Consider the following 19,149-nt stretch of genomic DNA (forward strand, 5'->3'; position numbering starts at 1 on the left):
TGGTATGATGACTGCCTCTATCCGCGGACACCGATGCTGGTCTCGACGGGGTGGTTCTCGAGCCAGTCCCAGACCTCTGACCCGACCTTCTTCATGGTGTCCCGAACCTCGTCTCCCTGCTTTCCGCTCTGGACCATGACCGGACGTCCGTCGTCGCCTCCGTCGCTGACCTGCGTCACGAGCGGGACCTTGCCTGCCTGTCAGTTACAGATCTGAAAAGCAACTCACCAAGAACCTGGAGACCCATGTCGTTGGCGGCCTGGGTGAACTTGGCCGACGAGCCGAAGATCTCGTGCGGCTTGTCGCACCCGTCGCACGTGTAGTGGGACATGTTGAGCAGCAGACCGATAATCTGACGTCAGCTCGCCTGCTACGTCTTCCTAGCTGCTTAGTGTACTCACCGGAATGTTGACTTTGTTGAACATGGCGACACCCTTGCGCGCATCGATGAGCGCTACGTCTTGGGGCGTGCTGACGATAACGGAACCGTCGACGGCGACGAGCTGACCAAGCGTGAGCTGTACGTCACCCGTTCCCGGGGGCATGTCAATGACGAGCGCATCGAGCTCTCCACCCTCCGACCAGTCGACGTCGAAGAGGAGCTGCTGGACCGCCTTCTGCACCATGAGGCCACGCCACGCGACAGCAGTGTCTGGTCGCTGCGCTGTGTGCTGTTAGAATTCGGCATCCCATGAACAGAGCATGGACATACGGATGAGGTATCCCATGGACATGGTCTTGATGCCGTGGTTCTGCATCGGGAGAAGCTTGTTCGCTGCCGTCAGCTATAGGATCAGTCCCTCAGCCTACCCTCGCTAAGTGCCGGTTCCGGTGCGCTCTCCAGCCCCATCAGCTTCGGGATGGAGGGACCAAAGATGTCGAGGTCGAGCAGACCTATCCGCGGCGCACGGCCCAGGGGACTCGTCTGAGCGAGAGCAAGCGCAAGGTTCGCGGCAACGGTGCTCTTCCCCACTCCGCCCTTGCCGGACGCAACGACGATGATTCGCTTCACTCCCCGGATCCGTGACTTCTCCGGAGGGCCGCCACGGCGAGGCAGCTTCGGTGCGGGGTTGGCCTCGCGGCGGGGGATACCCTGTTGTTAGCTGCTCCGTGCAAGACGTGAGCTGTGTAAATTCGGAGGGATAGATGTGCCGTGGCATGGAGGGAAGACACGCATTGGTGAGCGGAAGAAGACACGCACAAGGGGATTCTCATGGCGCAAGATCGCGGATCGGTGGAACGTCCGCGAAGGAGGAGCAGAGGAGGGGCGGGGGACACAATGGGTTGCCGGTCTGAGTGCGGGTTTGAAGAGCGAGAGTGCCCGGAAGGAAGATGGAGGTGTTGCGAGGCGCTGGAGCATTGTTGTTATTGTCTGGGCAAGAGTTCAGCATCCGGTCTCGAACTTTACCCGTTACAGCTCGGTAGCAAGGGGGTGCAGACGTCATGTTCAGATGGATCACGTGATGGAGATCTGATTGAATCCGTGTCAGCGTGCTGGCTGGCTGGCTGGCTGGCTGGCTGGCTGGCGCGGGCGCGCGGGTAGGGAAGGGTGTACTGCAGGGTAACGAGACGATGCTGTCCATCGACCGTCATCCGCGACCCCCCCTTCGACCCCTTTGTCCCGACTGGATCCTATCGCCTGTCAATCGTCCATTCTACCTCTCGACTCCCCTCTTGTCCCCTTCTCACACGCTCTATATACTCGACCTTTCTCTTCTTTCTGTCCAACTCTCTCTTGTTCTCGACTCCCGCACCTGTACACGCCGCCCAAGCTCAGCCGTCCTCCCACAATAGCCTTGCCCTACAGCCCGCGCTCTGAGCACACACAGACGGGCCTGTATCGGCAACGGCTAAGTTGTCAGCTCTTTTGCTCGACTCGACTTCTATCCGCCTCATAACGCTTGCCGCCAGCTCTCACTCGCCGCTATGACGACTCCGCGCAAGCCAGGAGGCGCTCGCCCGAACCCGTCAGGCGTCGGCCTGTCCGCCCGCACCGGAACGCCTCCTCGGCTCAACATCCCAGAGGGTAACGTTCGTGAGTATTCGACGGGCCGAAACTACTTTCGCAAGCTCCCCAACGTCTTCACATAGCTGACACGTCAGCTGGCATCAATGTAGACCAGGCAGGACAAGGCGGCTGGCACCAGCCCGCACCACTACCCTCGCTTGCGATGCGTGGAGGCCGGCGCATACCGCAGCTCGCGTCCACACCATCGTTGGCTTCCTCCTCGTCCTCGCGCCCCAAGCTCACTCTCGCGCCTCCGTCAGGAAGTCCTGCTCCCCGTGGGACGTCTGCGCCCGTTCTCCCTACGCTCGGGCGGCTAGACACATCGGTATCTGCGCCGTCGCGGCCAACACCGAAACTAACCGTGTCGATTCCGACGGGCGGCGCCGGAGGTTCGGCGTTCATGCGCGCTAACGACGACTACCCAAACGAGGACGGCGAGGGAACGTCGTCCCTCCGCACGCCTGTACCTGAGGACAGGGACGCCACCGTGCAGCCCCGGTCCGGAGATCGCGGAGGGTACGGGTATATGGGCATTCCTGGCGGGATCGATGCCGGCGCGCCCGAGGAGATGAAGCGAATGACGGAGGACCTGCGCATGGCAATGAGCCGGACCAGGAGCTTTGACACGAGCACCCCCGGCAACGGCGTCAGGTCACGGGCACACTCGAACGCAGGCTCGATGATGGGATCAAGGGGCGATGACCTCGACAGCCTCCGTGACCTCACGATAAGCGATCACGGAGACTCCCGTCCAAGCTCTGTGCACGACATTGACCCGTCACCGGAAGATGAGTTCGGAGAGCTCGTGGAGATCAAGAAGCTCGGAGAAGGAACGGGAGGTGCCGTCGATCTCGTTCGGAGTACGAAAACGGGACAGATCATTGCTCGAAAGGTGAGCTCCCTGGTCCACTCTGCAGCTAACTCCAGGTCATCGCACGAACGGCCAACCCAGCGATGCACAAGCAGGTCCTGCGTGAGCTCGAGTTCCTCTCATCGACGTCGTCGCCGTACATTGTCAAGCACTACGGCGCGTTCCTTGCCGACCACGATGCGCAGATCTGCATTCTCATGGAGTACTGCGGAGCTGGGTCGCTCGACTTCCTGTCGAAGCGGATGAAGATGATGGGCGTCAACTGCTCAGAGCACGTGCTTGGACGAGTATGCGCCTCGGTCCTGCGCGGCCTCGACTATCTGCACGAGCGGAGAATCATCCACCGCGACATCAAGCCGAGCAATATCCTCGTCACGCTCGACGGCGAGGTCAAGCTGTGTGACTTTGGTGTGTCTGGCGAGCTTGTCGAGTCTATCGCGGGTACCTTCACCGGTACATCGTTCTACATGGCCCCCGAGCGTATCCTCGGCAAGAAGTACTCGATCAAGTCGGACGTGTGGTCGCTCGGCTTGACGCTGCACGAGGTTGCTCACGGCCGCTTCCCTTTCCCGCCAGAGGGCGAGCCCGAGTTCGTCGGTCCCATCGAGCTGCTGCAGTACATCGCCCACGCTCCGCTGCCCGAGATGAAGGACGGACCCGATCGCAAGTGGACGCCGGAAATCAAGGACTTCCTGGCTCAATGGTAAGCTTAAACGTGAACGCGTAGTCTGACATGCAGTCTCATCCGCTCCGGTACCGACCGCCCTTACCCGCGCGACCTGCTGAACCACCCGTTCATTGTGCGGAGCGAGTCGAAGAATGTCAACATGACGAAATGGGTCGACTACCTCCTCCAGTAATCTCACACCACACATCAACTCCCATCCCCCATCTCCATTTCCTTCCTCACATCCCACCCCTTCCACGACTCGTTCATGTAAGGCTTTACAAGCTGGTCGCTGCATCGGCTCCATGGTGCAGTGCATCAGTATTAGATATTTGCTTAGTTACTAGTCTCTCCCACATTGCATGTGTCTTGTTGAATATGCATGATAGCCATCCATTAGAGCTAGTTAGATCCACTTGCCCAGACTAGCGCTGATGACTGACGCGTGGTGACGGTGAGGCTGGCTGGACGCGTCCGAAGTGGAGGTTTCAGGCACGGCGTCGAAATGAGGAGGCGTCAGAAGGTGGAGGATCGAGGACGCGCCGCCAGACGACTGAAACTCAACTGATAACATCAACACTTCCTTTACCTCCTCTCACACCATCAGCTTCTCCTCCCTCGGCGGCCAACACACAGCTCCCGCCGCGGGTATCTCAAAATGGGGATCCGTAGCGCGACAAACATGCTCATGGAGGTGAGTGACCGGCGCTAGTGATGTTTATCGTGGACACGCAACTAACATGGCACAGCTCAGGAAGACGTGCCAGCACCCGTACCTGTCCGACCCGAGCCTGGAGCGTCTCGACCTCACCGATGAGGAGCAGCACAAGCGTCTGACCGATGCGAGCGGTAAGCTGCTCTTCCTGAAGCAGCTCCTGCCAGAGCTGAAGCGGAGAGGCCACCGCGTCCTACTCTTCTCACAGGTGAGTCCCTTTGGCGCTACGCCCCTCTCGATATGAGCACGTAGCTGACGTTACCAGTTCAAGATCGCTTTAGACAGGAGTAAGTCGAGCTCAGCAACTGCAGTAAGTCGAGCTAACATACAGTCGAGGACTTTCTCTGGGGCGAGGGGTACAAGTACCTCCGCTTGGACGGCAATGTGTCGCAACTGAAGCGCCAGAAGGACATGGACCGGTTCAACGACCCGAACAGCGAGGAGTTTATCTACCTGCTCACGACGCGCGCAGGCGGTGTGGGCATCAACCTCGCCACGGCCGATACTGTGATTATCTTCGACCCCGACTTCAACCCGCACATGGACCTGCAGGCCATTTCACGTTCACATCGGTACGGACAGACGAAGCGCGTGCTCGTGTTCAAGCTCATGACGGGAATTGAGGAGCAGATTATTAACAAGGGCAAGAAGAAGATGGTGCTCGACCACCTCGTCGTGCAGCAGATGGGCAAGGAGACGGAGGAGGGTGAGGTCGACAATCTGATCCTGTACGGAGTTCAGGAGATTAGGAAGGAGGAGGCCATGGACGAGACGGCGCAGAAGTGGACGCAGCAGAAGATTGAGGATCTCATCGATGGGGCAGAGAAGGAGGCCGAGGAGATGGCCAAGGCTGAGGCTGAGGCTGAAAAGGCTGCTGAGGAGGCCGGAGAAGGAGGGGAGGGAGGGGAGAAGCCGAAGAAGCCCGGAGAGACTATGGGATTCTCGTTCGCTCGTGTCTGGGAGACGAAGGACAGTGGCCTCAAGGACGTCGAGGAGGGAGACGACGACGTCGAGCTCGACGACAACATGTGGGCCGCCTTTGTGGCTGAGCGCGAGGCGGCGGAGGCCGAGCGTCAAAAGGCGCAAGAAGCGGAAGCCGGTCGCCGTCGGAGGGCAGCCAAGCTCGCCATCAACTACTCCCTCTTCGACGAGTCCCCTAGGAAGGCCAAGAAGAAGGACAAGGGCAAGGGAAAGAAGGCCGCCCTGGTCGATTCGGATGGCGAGGAGATCGTGTACCCCGATGCCGGCGGGGACGACGCGAGCGACACGGACTATGTCGCGCCGACGGGCCCTCCGTCTGACGACGAGGACGAATTCGACCTTCTGCCCGACAACACGGACGACCTCAGCTACGAGCTCGAGCGGCACTATGCCGGAATTGTGAACGGCGCGCCGCACTTGACCAAATCGGAGAAGAGGGCATTGCGCGAGCAACGCGCGAGGGAGCTGTCTCTGCAGCCGCCGCCATCTGCTGCTCCTCAGCCCCCGTCTCAGCCGGCCCAGAGTTCTCAGGCTATCCAACCTGCACAAACGCAGCAGGCCGTCCGTCCGCCACCACAAGTGCCCGAACAACGGCAGTCGCCAGTGTTCGACGCTGTCGTGGCGGAGCAGTTCATCAGCCGTGCGCGCCTGGTCCTACGCTCGCTGCACACCGAACTGAACATTGCGTCCAAGCCCGAGCTGCGCGTCATGTGGGACGCGCTGTGCAACGTGGGTTTACCCCTCAACGCACGCTTCGAGCAGTACCGCAAACTCGCGACGCTGGCAGACGATACGCGCGGGAATTCAGGCGCGCCGAAGCGGTATATTATCAGAGATAGCGGGCTGCTCGTGTGGGAGTTTATCAGAAGCAAGGCCTTCATTGACCAGGGTGCCATGGTGGCCCATCAACAGCAGCAGTTGGTCCAGCAGCAGGTCCGTCCGATGGTGCCGCTCTCGCAACATGCTCCGCCCCAGCCTCCGAACCAGCATCCCAACGTCCCATACCGGCCTTATCCTCCTGCGCAACCGGGAGGACTGCCGTACCCCGCCCCCTTGCCATACGTGCCGAAGTACAGGCCGCCGCCGGGTGCGATTGATCCCTTCCGTGGACGTCCGGTACAGCACCCTCCGCCGCAGTACCCCGTGCAACACCAGATGCACCCACAGCAAATGCACCCGCAAGCGTACGGGTGGCCGCAGCACCAGGGCCAGGTCATCCCGCAGCAGGTGCAACAGACACCCCTGCTGGCACAGCGCCCGTTACCGCCGTCTGTGCCACACCAGCAACCGCCACCTCAGCATCAGCAGGCGATTCCTCCGTCAGTACACCAGCCGCAGCCGCAAGCACAGAGACCGCCACCACCAGCCGAACGTCCCTCGGTGAACGGCCAGCCCCGGCCAACGATCTCCACAGCTCCTGCCCCACCTCCCGCGACGCGCACCCCACAACAGGCCAGTCGCAACAGCACGCCAATCTCCGTGGCCGACAGCACGCCCTGCCCAAGCAGCGCGAGTTCGCGGAAACAGCGCATATCGCTGTCTGACACATCTCGACCCAGTGGCGCTCAGCCGTCGACGACGCCGAACGCGCTGCAACTCGGTGATTCGTCACGGTTCCAGCCCAATGCTGTTGATGGCGCGACGGACGCGGTGGATGCGGACGACGCGGTGTGTTTCTGGTGCGGGGGCCAGCACCCGCTTGACGAGTGCCCTGGCCTGCTGTCAAAGGAGCAGCTGAACGAGATGGCGAAGGAGATCGAGGCGATGGAGCCGAGCGAGGACAAGGTGAGTCTACATCTCGACTTATCAGCTTCCCCTTTATTTATGATGTAGCTGACAAACAGGACGTAGGCCTCACTGCCATCACGAAGATGCGCGAAGCGCACGCGCGGAAAGATCGGAAACGCAAGCGCCTGCTCGAGGAGGAGAACGAAGCCAAGCGGGCACGACAGCGCTACTCCGGCGCGAGTGGGTGTGCCATCTGTCGCCAAAACGTGGAGCATTCAGCAGCGCACTGCCCCGTCGTGCGCGCTGGGCCCGACTCGATCCGCGAGGCGCTGAAGCGTTTCCCCCCCAACGACCGATTCCACGAAATCTTAACCCGTCTCCTGCACGCGCAAGAGACGGGCGTGGATCCGAGCAAGGTGCAGAGCTGCGTGTTCTGCGACAAAGTCTGCGGCCTGACTGTGCGCGAGTGTGCGGAGAAGAATGGCTCGAGAAAGCTGCTGAAGCACAAGATTCGCACGCTCGAGGCGACATCTGAGAAACTGGGCAGGGAGGAAGCGGAACTGGCCAAGGAGAAGAAAAGACTGGCGCAGGATACGTCCCACGCCGCGCAGGGCGAACTCGCCGGCGTCGCGCGCAAACTGAGCGAACTGACGACCAAGACGGAGGGCGCGAAACTCAAGTTGGATAAGCTGTACAAGGCGTACATCGAGTGGCCGAAAGAGTAGTAGTACATTGTTGTCTATGCATAGGATCTAGTTCATTGCGTCCAGGAGAAGACGGGCGCGCGTCCGCCGCGTCTCGACGACCTCGGGGTCGACCTTGTCCCCGTCCTTGGTCTCTCCTGCCTTGCCGTCGTCCTTCGTCTCTCCTTCGGACTCGGGCTTCTCCTCTCCCTCCTTCGTCTCCTCACTCTCACCCTCCTTAGGCTCCCCCTTCTCCTTCGGAACGCGGGCCTCAACATACTCCCTAGCCTTATCCTCCAGTGCCTTCCTCACCCCTCCAACAACGGTCTTGAGGTACTGAGCCACAACATCGACATACTTCTCGGGAACAGCCTCAAAATAGTTCCGGAGCAGCCAGCCCTGCCTTGCCTTGTTGAACTTCCACACACCCCCTCCCTCAACCTGCTGAGCGGCGTAGAGCTGCGCGTAGAAAATGGCCTTCTTGGCTGGTTCGGACAGGCCGGATTCCTGGAACACGGACGAGTCGACGGATCCGGTCTTGGACTTGACCTTCTTGGCCTTCTTGCGTTTTGGGGCGGTCTCAGTCTCGGCCGGGGTTTCGGCGGGTGTCTCGGTGGGAGCGGCGGAGGACTCTGCGAGGATCTCGACATCGTCCGCCTTGCGCTTCTTGTCCTTCTTGTCCTTTTTCTCCTTCTTGTCCTTCTTGCTCTTCTTGTCCTCCTTGGTCTCAGACTCGGTGGACTCGGGCTCAGCGGACTCAGACGCAGCGGCAGCGCCAGCCTCGGCCTCCTTCTTCGCCTGACTGTCAGCTGCATCCAAGATCAAAGCTCACCTTCTTCTCGGCCTTTCGGCGCTTGCGTTCCTCCTTGCTCTCTTCGGGCTTCTCGGCGTCGGGCTCCTTCATCTCGACATCCTTCTCGGCATCAGCGGCCTCGGCAGCCTTGCGCGCCTGTTGTCAGCTATGACAATGAACGCATAGCAGACGCACCTTCTTCTCAGCCTTGCGCGCTTTCCGCTCTTCCTGTGTTTCTCCTTCCCGGGCCATGATGTCGCTATGTGTTGTTGTTGTTGTGACGTGAGCGCCTGGCTGCTGATGAGCATAGGAGGGGTGAAATTTCTGGTGGAGGGCAAATGCGGGGACTCCAAGCCTTGGCTTGCCTCACGTGGTGCAGGAGACTGCATTAGGGAAAAGTGAAATGCGGGGAATACAACCGCACAACCCGGGAAACCTAATCCCTCATTACCCTTGACACGCCCGCCCCCTTGGCACAAGTGGGACGACGGAGCCAAAGCCTCCTGCCTTCCCCTTGCAGACGTGCTACGTGCTGCTGGCACCGGGCTGTAACAACAGTTCATTGCCCCCCTCCCTCCGATCCGCACATCGTTACATTGCACAAAGCACAAAGCACAACAACGCATACAACACCGACCCTACTCGGCATCTGACTCAAGACTCTCCTCGATCCTCGACACGACTCTTAGATACGCCGCACACCGAACCCCCAGACCAGACGCCACCGCCGACAGCTACATTTGTCTGACTCATCGCGGCTCTCCACCACATTAGCTTGACTTCAACGGAGACACAGCCGTAACACTCACCCACTCACCCGTTCGCCTCGTTCCGCTCGCTCTCTCGTACATCATGGGACTCGCCCTCTCCCGGATCTACGGGTCGCTCTCGAGCCTCGCGTTCTGGAGCAAGGACAAGGAGGTCCGCATCCTCATGGTCGGACTGGACAGTGCGGGAAAGGTGGGTCGGTGGAGCTATGCCGGTAGGGCATAGCGGAGCGGAACGGGAGTGAGAGATCCTCTTCCTGCTCCCTAGAGCAGGCGTGAGGCGCTTCTGCTCACCGCTGAGCTTGAGTCTCCTTCGAAACGTAGCTAACGGACAGACCACGATTCTGTACCGGTTGCAGATTGGCGAGGTCGTCTCGACCATTCCGAGTGAGCTAAGCGCGGCGAGAGGAAGCTGACCATGAACAGCAATCGGGTTCAACGTCGAGACTGTCACGTACAAGAACATCAACTTCCAGGTGTGGGATCTCGGAGGTGAGCTACTCTTCCCGGCGACAGCTGACAGGCCAGGACAGTCGAGTATCCGGCCATACTGGCGGTGCTACTACGCGAACACGCAGGTGCGTCTCATCTGCTCCCTCGCACCCCGCGCTCTGTCCGTCAAGCGCGACACGCGACGGGGTGCTAGCACAAGCTAAATGAGTTCCGCGGACAACTAGCTAACCCCCAGGCGATCATCTACGTCATCGACTCAGCCGACACGGCGCGCCTAGCGACGTCGCGCTCCGAGCTGCTCACGATGCTGGCGGAGGAGGAGCTGAAGAACGTGCCCGTGCTCGTGTTCGCGAACAAGCAGGACGTCGAGGGTGCCCTGTCCCCGGCCGAGATTAGCGACAAGCTCGGCCTCGCAGGACAGGAGAAGGGGCGCGAGTGGAGCGTACGCGGGAGCTGTGCGACGAAGGGAGACGGGCTGGAGGATGGGCTGGACTGGTGAGTTACGAGTGCGAGGCGCGAAGCGCCGAGTACGAGTGCCAATTGAAGCGTGTGTGCAGGGGGGATGGCGAGTGTGCCACAATCTGCCATTCGCTTGAGCCCCTCCTGCATTTCTCTAGCAGAGTGCTGGACAGTACCGGTGCTCTGGCAACCGCACTGCGTGACAGCTTCCATGACCCCAAGGATGAGCTGACACCACAGGCTCGTGAACACAATACAGAAGTAGGAAAGACGCATAGACGGATGGATCACAGACGCACGAGAGGGAAGGGGACGTCAACTAATCAGCATTTTACATGTACTACCAGTAGGAATGCGGGACGTAGTACTTAGAGGCCTTCTGTGGGTCTGGAGCAGCTGCAGGCGCGAACGCAAGCGGGCAGCAGTGTGTGCTAGTCAGAGCAGCGATGGATGGTCAGAGGGCAGTGGCCAGGAGGTCGCTGTTTGATGGGCAGCAATAGAGATGCAGCAACAGATGATTGCTAATACATACACAACAAAGGTCTACGATATCTAGTCTACTGCTCCCCATTCATCCCTCCCATGCCTCCCATACCTCCACCCATGCCACCCATACCCCCGCCCATGCCGCCCATGCCCATACCACCCATGCCCATCATCCCAGGCATGCCAAACATACCTCCCATCCCTCCTCCAGACCCCTCACCTCCCTCTCCTCCACTGCCACTGCCGCCAGCGTTGGTGGAAGAGTCAGGCTGCGCCCCAGTAGCGAGGAACTGCATGAGCTCAAACTGATTCGGCTGCCTGCCCGTCGTATTCTGCCACGCCTGCGCGAGCGCACTCCAGCTCTCGGGCGTGGCGGGGTTGAAACTGGTCAAATCAAAGGTCTGGAGTGTGGCGCCTCCGCTGCCCCCATTGCCTCCCTGTGCTCCGCCACTACCGCCTCCTTGGCCTCCTCCGTAGCTGCCGCCACGGTCGTGCGAGGGGCGGTCGTGCGAGGCGCGATCGTGAGAGCCGCGGTCACCGTGAGATTGACTACGGTCACGACGGTCGTAGCCAGAGTGGGAGTGGGAGGAGTGGGAGTGGGGGTGGGGGTCCTGGGACCAGTCCCGTCGTCGAGTTGGCGGCGAATCGGCCGGACGCGACGGCAGGCCGTCAGGTCGCGACGGAAGGGTGGGGTTGGGCGGCAGACCGGCCGGTTTGGGCGGCAGTCTCGATGCCCCAGGGCCAGCGCCGGGGGGAGCGCGGTCCATCGTCCTTCCCCCCTCCCTCCCACCATCTCTCCTGTCTCTGCTGTCCCTGCTATCGCGTCGGTCATCGCGCGAGTCTCGCCTGTCGTCCCTGTATCCGTCGCGCATGTCGCGGCTGTCTCGTCGGTCGTCCCTGTAGTCTCGCGAGTCCCGCCTGTCGTAGTACCGATCCCGCGAGTCTTCGCGCGCGTAGCCCCGCCGGTCCCTGCCATCGCCATCGCGCCAGCGTCCGCGATCTCTATCCCGGTCGCTCCGATCTCCGTCACGGCGCTCGGGGCTGCGCGAGCGTCCCCTTCTGTACCCGCCCTGTCCCTGTGACTGGGGATACGATTGAGCAGGCGGCGCAGCGGGTGGGGCAGCGGGCGGCGGAGTCGGCGTGCTAGTAATAGCGGCAATGTTCGCCAGCGCAGCGAGCTGCGCGGGATCGAAGCTCGGCACTGGTGCTGGTGCCGGCGCAGAGCCAGGTGGCGGCGTCGCGGTCGAGGTTCCGCGGACGTTGGCGAGCACGGCGTCGATGGCGCTTGCTGTTTCGGCCCTGATTGTCAGCTCGAACACAGGTACATGAGCGAGATTCGGCACTCGCTGTGCTCGTCACCGGGACTCACTTCTCATCCGCCTTCGACTTTACGCCGAGCATGGCCATGATCTCGGGCGGGAGCTGGCCGGGGGCTGGTGGCGGCGAACGACTGCCGGCGGGCGACTGCGTCCCTGAGCCCGAATACAGGCCCTTGTACCGCGCCAGGATGTGCGGTGGGGGCGCGCCGGGGGGCGTCGTTGATCGGACTGACGCTCAGCATTCGTGCAACACGGGTAGAGGGGATTGGGATGTGGATGATAGGGATGGAATTGTGGCTCCATGGCTCGCGTGGCTATGCCGCTGTGGCAGAGTGGCCGCTGTGATCGAAGCGATCGAAAGACGACCGGTCGATCGCACCTTGCCCGCACACGACTGTTCCCGACTGGAAGAACTCTCACGTGTCCCGGCTCTGAGCCGAGGTCTCTCTTGATAGACCCCGCCTCAGCACACGAGCACCAGTGCAGCCCAGTCCTTCCAGCGTCGAGTCGATCAGTCTCCCGTGTGCTTGCTTGTGCGACCAGATCCTGCCTTCCTTCTTTCCGCAGCCATCCAGTCCAGCAGCCAGCAGGCCTACGCTGAGGAGCCTAATAACAATTGTCTATGCCGATCACCAGTCCGAGCCAGCGCCCGTCGGCCGAGACCGACCAGACCAGTCGTCCAGCATTGGCCGATCAGCCTAGCGTTTGCTGTCGGTACAAGCCTGATAGGCTCACGTAGTCGATAATGTGATGCATGCGCGGTTGAGGCTATGCGACGATACAACCGGGCGGAGGAGGTCAGTGCGGCGGGGGACCGCGTCAGAGCCGTCGTGGGCACGAACAGCAGATGTGAAGGGTGAGGGGTGATGAGGGGATAGGAAGGGTATCTTACCATTTGGTCTCCGGTCGTCTCCACCAGCAATCTTGCCCTGCAGGTCCGCGATGCAGCCGTCCGAGAACGTCTGCGACTTGCGCCAGATGTCCACAATCTTGCGCGTCTTGTCCTGTTTGGTCAGCTTGGTCGTGACGAGTGTAGCTGCGCAGAACAGCCGTCACTGCAGAGAGACGAGCAACTCACCCTTCCCTCGCTCCATACTCCGCCCTTGCCGTTGTCGATAATGCTGTCGACGAACCCGCCAACCGCCGCTTCCATCTTGCCCAGCAGCGCCGCGTCCGACTTGGCCGCCCGCGCAATAGCGTCAAAGACGTACAGCGACGAGATGCGGCTCGTGCTAGCAGGCTGGAGGCTGGCGTTCGTCCTCGTCAGAATGGCAACAATGTCGTCGCTGTGCTGCGCAGCCAGCGACTTGGCCATGTCCCTCAGTTCGCCAACTTTGGTTCCCGACAGGCGCGGCGCGCGCACCGTCCTGTCAAGGAGGTCATCGAAGGTCTGATACGTCAGCTTGCGTCTAAAACCATCGCAGCTGAGACAGTAACTCGGCAAGACTCTGCATCAGGAGCATTGTGCGTATGTGTACATACCTTCAAGTCGACCATGACCAGGGGTGTGAGGAGGATGTTATTGTGGACCAGCTTGGTGGATCTTGGACCTGACGACCTCGTAAGGTGGTGAGGATTGAGATCATAACGCCGTGATGTGGCGTTTGATTCCGCTGACTGTCACACGGCTGTGCAACCGGTCCAGAACCGGCCACTACAGCTGCTGGCCGGCGTGTAAAGGGTAAAGGGTCCTGCCCTCGCCTCCCGTGGTGGGAATGACGTATTCGCGTTCGATCAGCGGCACGTCAGCCTGCAAACCATCTCCTGAGTCTTGCATCCGCCGCGAACGACACTGAGACTGACCGCCGCGCGAGCGACCACCGCGTTTCATCCTTTCCTCCATCGCTTCCTCCTCCTCAAAGCTCTTCCACTTCGCGTCCTTTCTCGATCCTTTCAATAACACATCGACCAGAGCACATCCACCAGCCATGACTGTAAGCTTGCCAATGTGTACCACAGCTAACATCACAGCTTTACTACTCTCGTGAGCTCGGAAGATCCGCTAAACCGGAGTATAGCTGATGCCAGTTTGCTTCGTGCTTCTCGTCGCCGAGGCGTCGTTCCTCACCACCATCCTCAGCCCCATGCCCTTCGGGCTTCGCAGGAAGTGAGCTAGGATTGTTTCGTCGAAGCTGACAGACAGGATGTTCCACTTCCTCGCTGAGAACCCGGCCGTGGCCAAGGTCCAGTACGCTGTGAGTCTCACGACCCCTTCCCTACTTTGGTGCACTCGGCAGTGTGTGCTTCTGCAACCCTTTTGCGGTAGGACATCTGCTCAGTCTCTCAGTCCACGGCACACTAGCTCCCCAGGCATCTCTGTATTTAGCTAACACTCTCAGTTGAAAATCACATTTATGTTCGTATACAGTTTCCCCACGGAGAGAGTCCTAACTGACCCCAGCTTCGTCGCTGTCCTCTTCATCGACGCGCTGCAGCGTATGGTGCGCATCGCGCAGGAGGGGGCCGTCGCCAAGCGCAACCCCGAGGTTGCCGCCGACGTCCGCACCGAGACGACCTAGTGGGTTGTTGCCATGAGTTCGCGCTAACCATTCCCAGCGCGGCTCGTCGCTTCTACGCGCAGCGTAACCGTGAGTAGCGTGACGTGGGGAGGATCTGATCTGGTCACCGACCAGAGGACAGCCATTGCTACGGGCGTCGCTGTGCCCGCTGTTGTGTTCCTTCGGGGCGCAGCAAAAGACAGGGGTGTGACGATCCGCTCTCCCACGCGAGGCGACGACGCGAAAGTCTTTTCCTAGCGTGGGGCTAGTCCAAACTGCCCCGCTGCCAGCATCACCCATGCTACCAGCTTCCTACTGGTTGAAAGGAATAAGCTAACCTCCAGTCTACCTCACGGGCACGACGCTCTTCCTGTCTCTCGTCCTGAGCCGCGTGTTCTACATTCTCCTCGACTTTATCCAGACCCAGGAGGAGCTCACCACCCTCAAGGGCTCGACGGCCAAGGGCTCGACCAACGCGGGCGAGAACGCCGAGCTCCGCAAGAAGATCAAGGTCCTCCAGGCCGAGCTTGAGACTGTCCAGAGCGACGCGGACCGTGACCTTTGTGAGTACCCCACGAGCGAAGCGAGTGGTGCGAGTTGCGACGCAGCGAGCACAGCGGGGAGAGCGAACGACGTGAGCTCAGCCAGCTCGGCTCTCTGAATGAGCTCAGTTAACTGCGTACTTCGTGTGCGCGACAACGCCTAAGGAGAGGTAGAACTGAGGAATACCTCGCACTCGCGACAGTTAAACATGTTTCGTGCAACTGACATGCAGCGACGCTCAAGAAGCAGGCCAACCAGCAGGCGGCCGAGTACAACCGTCTCGCCGACGAGCACAACGCCTCGACTGGCGCCGTCTCGGACAAGAAGTTTGACTAAGTCGGCGAGTGCCATCGAGCTGCGAGCGCTGCGAGCTGGGAGCGGCAGCGAACATCACTGCTCGTTCTGTCTTTGGCTTCTCCAAGTCAGTCAATCAACTGGCTCGCGCCGGCGCCCATAGTCCCGACCCTTCTCCACACTAGACACGTCTTCCTCGTTCGTTCAAGAATCTGACCACTACACAACTTGTGCCAAAATCCGAGTTTTCCGAGCACCGTTATACTCTACCCTTAGCGTAAATCTGGATGTCACAGGAATGCCAATACACAAAACTCTCACGCAACCCGTTTTTACACCAACTTTGCATCACATTAACTAGAATAAGGTGGCCACGGTCGCGGAGTTCCATTGGAACGAACTTCGACGCCGTCAGCCAAATGTTAAGCGGTGGGAGCAGCTGGGACGTGGCGCCCTCCCGCGCCCAAACTCGAATCGACACGAACATGGCTCTCAGAACTAGAGGCCGTTCAGTGCCAAATCCCTGATTCGAGGGGGGCTTGCGGGGATCTTGTAGCCCTGGCTTGCGCGCCGGGCGGAGGACGTGAAAATGTTGGGATTCAGAATTGTTGTGTGTGGTGTGGTGATGTCGTGATGAGGGGGGAATGAGGTGAGGGTGAATGTGGGGTGTGATGTGGACTATAAACAAATTAGGTAGGTAGGGTCGCGAGATTGTCAGACGTTGCTGCCTGCAAAGAGTCGGTCGATCCGGAGAGGGCGATTAAGCTGCGCGGGTAGGAATGGCAGCCGGTGGTAGAGAGCGGGCGTTGAGGCTCCGCTTCGTAGCGACGGAATGTGCGGCACACTGTCCGAGGTAAGTTGCAGTGTGGGAATGATGGGGTATAGCGTTGGAGGGATTATCGGAGTCGGGGGGATCGGAAAAGTCGTGTTAAAACGAGCGATGAAGGGGTCGGAAAACGTGAAGATATGAGAGGTGAATTGTAAGATAAAAAAGACGAGCTAGAGCGGTGCGATTGAAAACCGCATAGAGAGAGGTAGGAGGACGGGGTCGTACGTGGAGTGTTGTTGTTGAGAGCCATAACCGGGGCTTCAATGCCGGGGAATCGTCACTAGTGGTGCAGCGAACTCCACTGAGTTGCTAGATTCCATGGCGAGCCGAACTGAAAGACTCCTAACACATCCACAACCGCTGCCATCCACCATCTTCAGTCACCCTTCGTCATCTCACTTCTCAGAAACGAACAAAGAACGGAACAGGAAACGTGCTACCCGCGGTGAAACGGGAACGACGAGCGCTTAGTTCCAGCCAGACTGCTCACGGGCAATGTTGCGCGTCTGCGAGCGAAGCTGGCGCTGGCTCTCAAGGTTGGGGTCCTGCGAAACGGGCATCTGAGCCTCGGCGGCGATGCGGCGCTTCTGCTGGGCCTGCATGAGCGCGTCCGTGTCGTTCATGCCAGCAGAGTTGTCCGAGGACTTCTGGGGAGGCTGAACGGACCAGTCGAAGACGTAGTCGTACTGGAAGCCCTCGCGAACGAAGAGGTCACGGAAGAGCTTGCGGAGGTACGAGTAGTCGGGCTTGTCGTCGAAGCGAAGCGAACGGCAGTAGTTGAGGTAGATGGCAAACTCGTTGGGGAATCCACGGCAGAGGATGTCGGTGGGAGTAGTCATCTTCTTCTCCATGATGCGGTCGTACTTCTGCTTCTTGGTGGCAGCCTTCAGTCCCTGCCAAGGGAGCTGGCCACGGAGGAAGTACATGAGGACGTAACCGAGCGACTCGAGGTCGTCACGACGGGACTGCTCGACACCGAGGTGGGTGTTGATCGAGGTGTAACGGGCAGTTCCGGTGAGGTTCTTGTTCTCACGGTAGGGGATGTGAAGGTGCGTCTTGGGGTCACGGTACTTCTTGGCGAGACCAAAGTCGATCACGTTGACCTGGTTTCCGCGCTTGCCGATGCCCATCAGGAAGTTGTCGGGCTTGATGTCACGGTGGATAAAGTTGCGCGAGTGAATGTACTCGACACGCGAGATCAGCTGGTCGGCGAGAAGGAGGACGGTCTTGAGCGAGAATTTGCGGTTGCAGAAGTTGAACAGATCCTCGAGGGAAGGACCACTGCGCACGGGTTAGCGAACAATGCCGAAACCAGGATATACGCCAATCACTCACAGAAGGTCGAGGACCATGGCATTGTAGTCGCACTCAGTTCCATACCAACGGACAAAGGGAACACCGACACCTCCGGCGAGAGACTTGTAGACTTTGGACTCGTACTCAAGCTGCGGGTGCTTGGCCTTGACAGACTCGAGCTTGATGGCAACCTCCTCACCGGAAACGATGTTGACACCAAGGTAGATGTCACCTGAGGGTGTGTCAGCTGACGCTACGGGTTACCGCGCCCACTTGCTCGCTCTTCCCGCTTTGAGACGTACCGAAGGAACCGCTACCAATCTTCTTGCCGATGCGGTACTTGCCGCCAACACGGAGGTCCATGGAAGTCATTCTGGACGCAAACTGATGTGAGGAAGCCATGTTAGCGAGATGCAAAGGAATGCGGTCGGGTAAGAGGTCGCGGTCGTGGTCGTTGGTCCGGTGACGTGTATGGGGGAGACGATGACAGAAAGTGTTATGCACCGCCCGGTAAAGGAGTGGTCGAATAACGGTCACGCAGGTGAGTCAGATGCCAAGTAGTCGCCACAGATGGAGCGGTCGATGATGATCGCGGTGGACGATGATGCAGTGTTGGAAGTGCAAGGGATAAGAGGCGTCAAAGAATTGCGGATATGCAGGAAGCGAACGGCGAGTTGGAGCGATGAGGGAAGGACAAAGCGTCAATGCGGGTTGATGGTGCAGGTGAGGACGGGTCGAGGGAGCGGTGTGTGTCAGCCTCCAAATTTAAAGCAGGAGAGGGAGAGAATTGAGTCACGGGCAGACCAGTGTGCGCAGTGAACGCAAAGCAGCATGCTTGCGCCTGTAGAGACAGATGGCTGCGCCGTATGGCCCCAGTGGCCCCCATGTCGCTTGCGCCTCGTGTGTTGCAGGGGCGATCCTTGACTCTGCGCTGCGAGGCAGTGAAAGAAATGCACGGTCCCGTCCCTGCACACTCGGCTGCAAACGGGGACATGAGTAGGGCACACTCGCACTTACCTTGAAGGGGGTCTCGGATCCAGCAGTGGTATAAGGTAGAGTTAGATGCGTGCGTGCAGGACGGAGAGATCGAGCTCGTGCGGTGACAGTGCAAGGGTCGGTCTTGGACTGGGTTCAGTGGTTGGAACGAATGGATCCGCTAATTGCAGCGTAACGGTTGCGTCGTAGTCGAATCCGGGGGGATGAAAGGGGAAAGACAGATGGATGGAAGACTGCTGCCGATGAATGCGGGGGGGATCACAAACGGAACGAGGGTTGACGGCGGAGTCGACGAGAGAAAAGGGGAGGTGTGTGCGGAGTGGACGATGTTGCGAAGAGGAGGATTGAAAGATTGAGCGTCAGCGGAGTGGCCCGGCGAGTGGATACGATGGCCGGAGGGTGAGGGACAGTGGACACTGGGTGCGGTGCGGTTCCTTTGGCCCTACGGTGCGTGCGTATTGCGTATGGTGGGTACGACGGGGGGCGCGCCTGGGAGATAGACCGGGGCGGTGGGAGTGCAGGAGTGGAGTCAGAGCGTAGCCTGGCTGACTACGCTGAATTCCTGCACCTTGGCACACCTGGCACCAGCCTGCGCACACCACCGTATGCACGCTGCGCCTGGGCGGGGCTACACAGACGCACTCGCGTTCCGGCACACTCCCCGCCGGCACTGTCGCGGCCTTCCTTCTCTCTGGCTGGGGACAAACTACTCACCTGTGCGACACCGCCTGTTTCGTGGGGGCTGGTGAGTTGCGGGGTGCGC

At 60.0% G+C, this 19,149-nt stretch overlaps 7 protein-coding genes across 7 annotated transcripts; 3 read left to right on the top strand and 4 right to left on the bottom strand.

Annotated features, from left to right (window-relative positions):
- Positions 1–17: 17 nt before the first annotated feature.
- A1Q1_07614 (uncharacterized protein) lies at positions 18–1,360 on the bottom strand (the record flags this gene model as incomplete). The annotated part of the gene is made up of 4 exons (XM_014326626.1): positions 18–197; positions 402–664; positions 811–1,093; positions 1,202–1,360. 4 exons carry the CDS (start codon positions 1,358–1,360, stop codon positions 18–20), a joined length of 885 nt encoding a protein of 294 aa, XP_014182101.1.
- Positions 1,361–1,926: 566 nt separating this feature from the next.
- On the top strand, positions 1,927–3,586 carry A1Q1_07615 (mitogen-activated protein kinase kinase; the record flags this gene model as incomplete). The annotated part of the gene is made up of 3 exons (XM_014326627.1): positions 1,927–2,035; positions 2,092–2,900; positions 2,972–3,586. 3 exons carry the CDS (start codon positions 1,927–1,929, stop codon positions 3,584–3,586), a joined length of 1,533 nt encoding a protein of 510 aa, XP_014182102.1.
- Positions 3,587–4,204: 618 nt separating this feature from the next.
- Positions 4,205–7,695, top strand: A1Q1_07616 (uncharacterized protein; the record flags this gene model as incomplete). The annotated part of the gene is made up of 5 exons (XM_014326628.1): positions 4,205–4,240; positions 4,296–4,469; positions 4,527–4,548; positions 4,593–7,027; positions 7,087–7,695. 5 exons carry the CDS (start codon positions 4,205–4,207, stop codon positions 7,693–7,695), a joined length of 3,276 nt encoding a protein of 1,091 aa, XP_014182103.1.
- Positions 7,696–7,722: 27 nt separating this feature from the next.
- A1Q1_07617 (nucleolar protein) lies at positions 7,723–8,698 on the bottom strand (the record flags this gene model as incomplete). The annotated part of the gene is made up of 3 exons (XM_014326629.1): positions 7,723–8,445; positions 8,486–8,593; positions 8,642–8,698. 3 exons carry the CDS (start codon positions 8,696–8,698, stop codon positions 7,723–7,725), a joined length of 888 nt encoding a protein of 295 aa, XP_014182104.1.
- A 1,984-nt stretch (positions 8,699–10,682) lies between these two features.
- On the bottom strand, positions 10,683–13,427 carry A1Q1_07618 (uncharacterized protein; the record flags this gene model as incomplete). The annotated part of the gene is made up of 6 exons (XM_014326630.1): positions 10,683–11,910; positions 11,981–12,158; positions 12,403–12,536; positions 12,666–12,934; positions 13,009–13,320; positions 13,413–13,427. The coding sequence occupies 6 exons, from the start codon at positions 13,425–13,427 to the stop codon at positions 10,683–10,685; spliced, it is 2,136 nt and encodes a 711-aa protein (XP_014182105.1).
- Positions 13,428–14,074: 647 nt separating this feature from the next.
- On the top strand, positions 14,075–15,307 carry A1Q1_07619 (endoplasmic reticulum protein; the record flags this gene model as incomplete). Its single annotated transcript, XM_014326631.1, has 5 exons — positions 14,075–14,125; positions 14,270–14,448; positions 14,512–14,633; positions 14,773–14,991; positions 15,204–15,307. The coding sequence occupies 5 exons, from the start codon at positions 14,075–14,077 to the stop codon at positions 15,305–15,307; spliced, it is 675 nt and encodes a 224-aa protein (XP_014182106.1).
- Positions 15,308–16,561: 1,254 nt separating this feature from the next.
- On the bottom strand, positions 16,562–17,762 carry A1Q1_07620 (protein kinase; the record flags this gene model as incomplete). Its single annotated transcript, XM_014326632.1, has 3 exons — positions 16,562–17,375; positions 17,430–17,622; positions 17,693–17,762. The coding sequence occupies 3 exons, from the start codon at positions 17,760–17,762 to the stop codon at positions 16,562–16,564; spliced, it is 1,077 nt and encodes a 358-aa protein (XP_014182107.1).
- Between the last annotated feature and the right edge of the window lie 1,387 nt (positions 17,763–19,149).

The sequence above is a fragment of the Trichosporon asahii genome (assembly GCF_000293215.1).
Source record: "Trichosporon asahii var. asahii CBS 2479 unplaced genomic scaffold scaffold00017, whole genome shotgun sequence".
Classification (NCBI taxonomy): domain Eukaryota; kingdom Fungi; phylum Basidiomycota; class Tremellomycetes; order Trichosporonales; family Trichosporonaceae; genus Trichosporon; species Trichosporon asahii.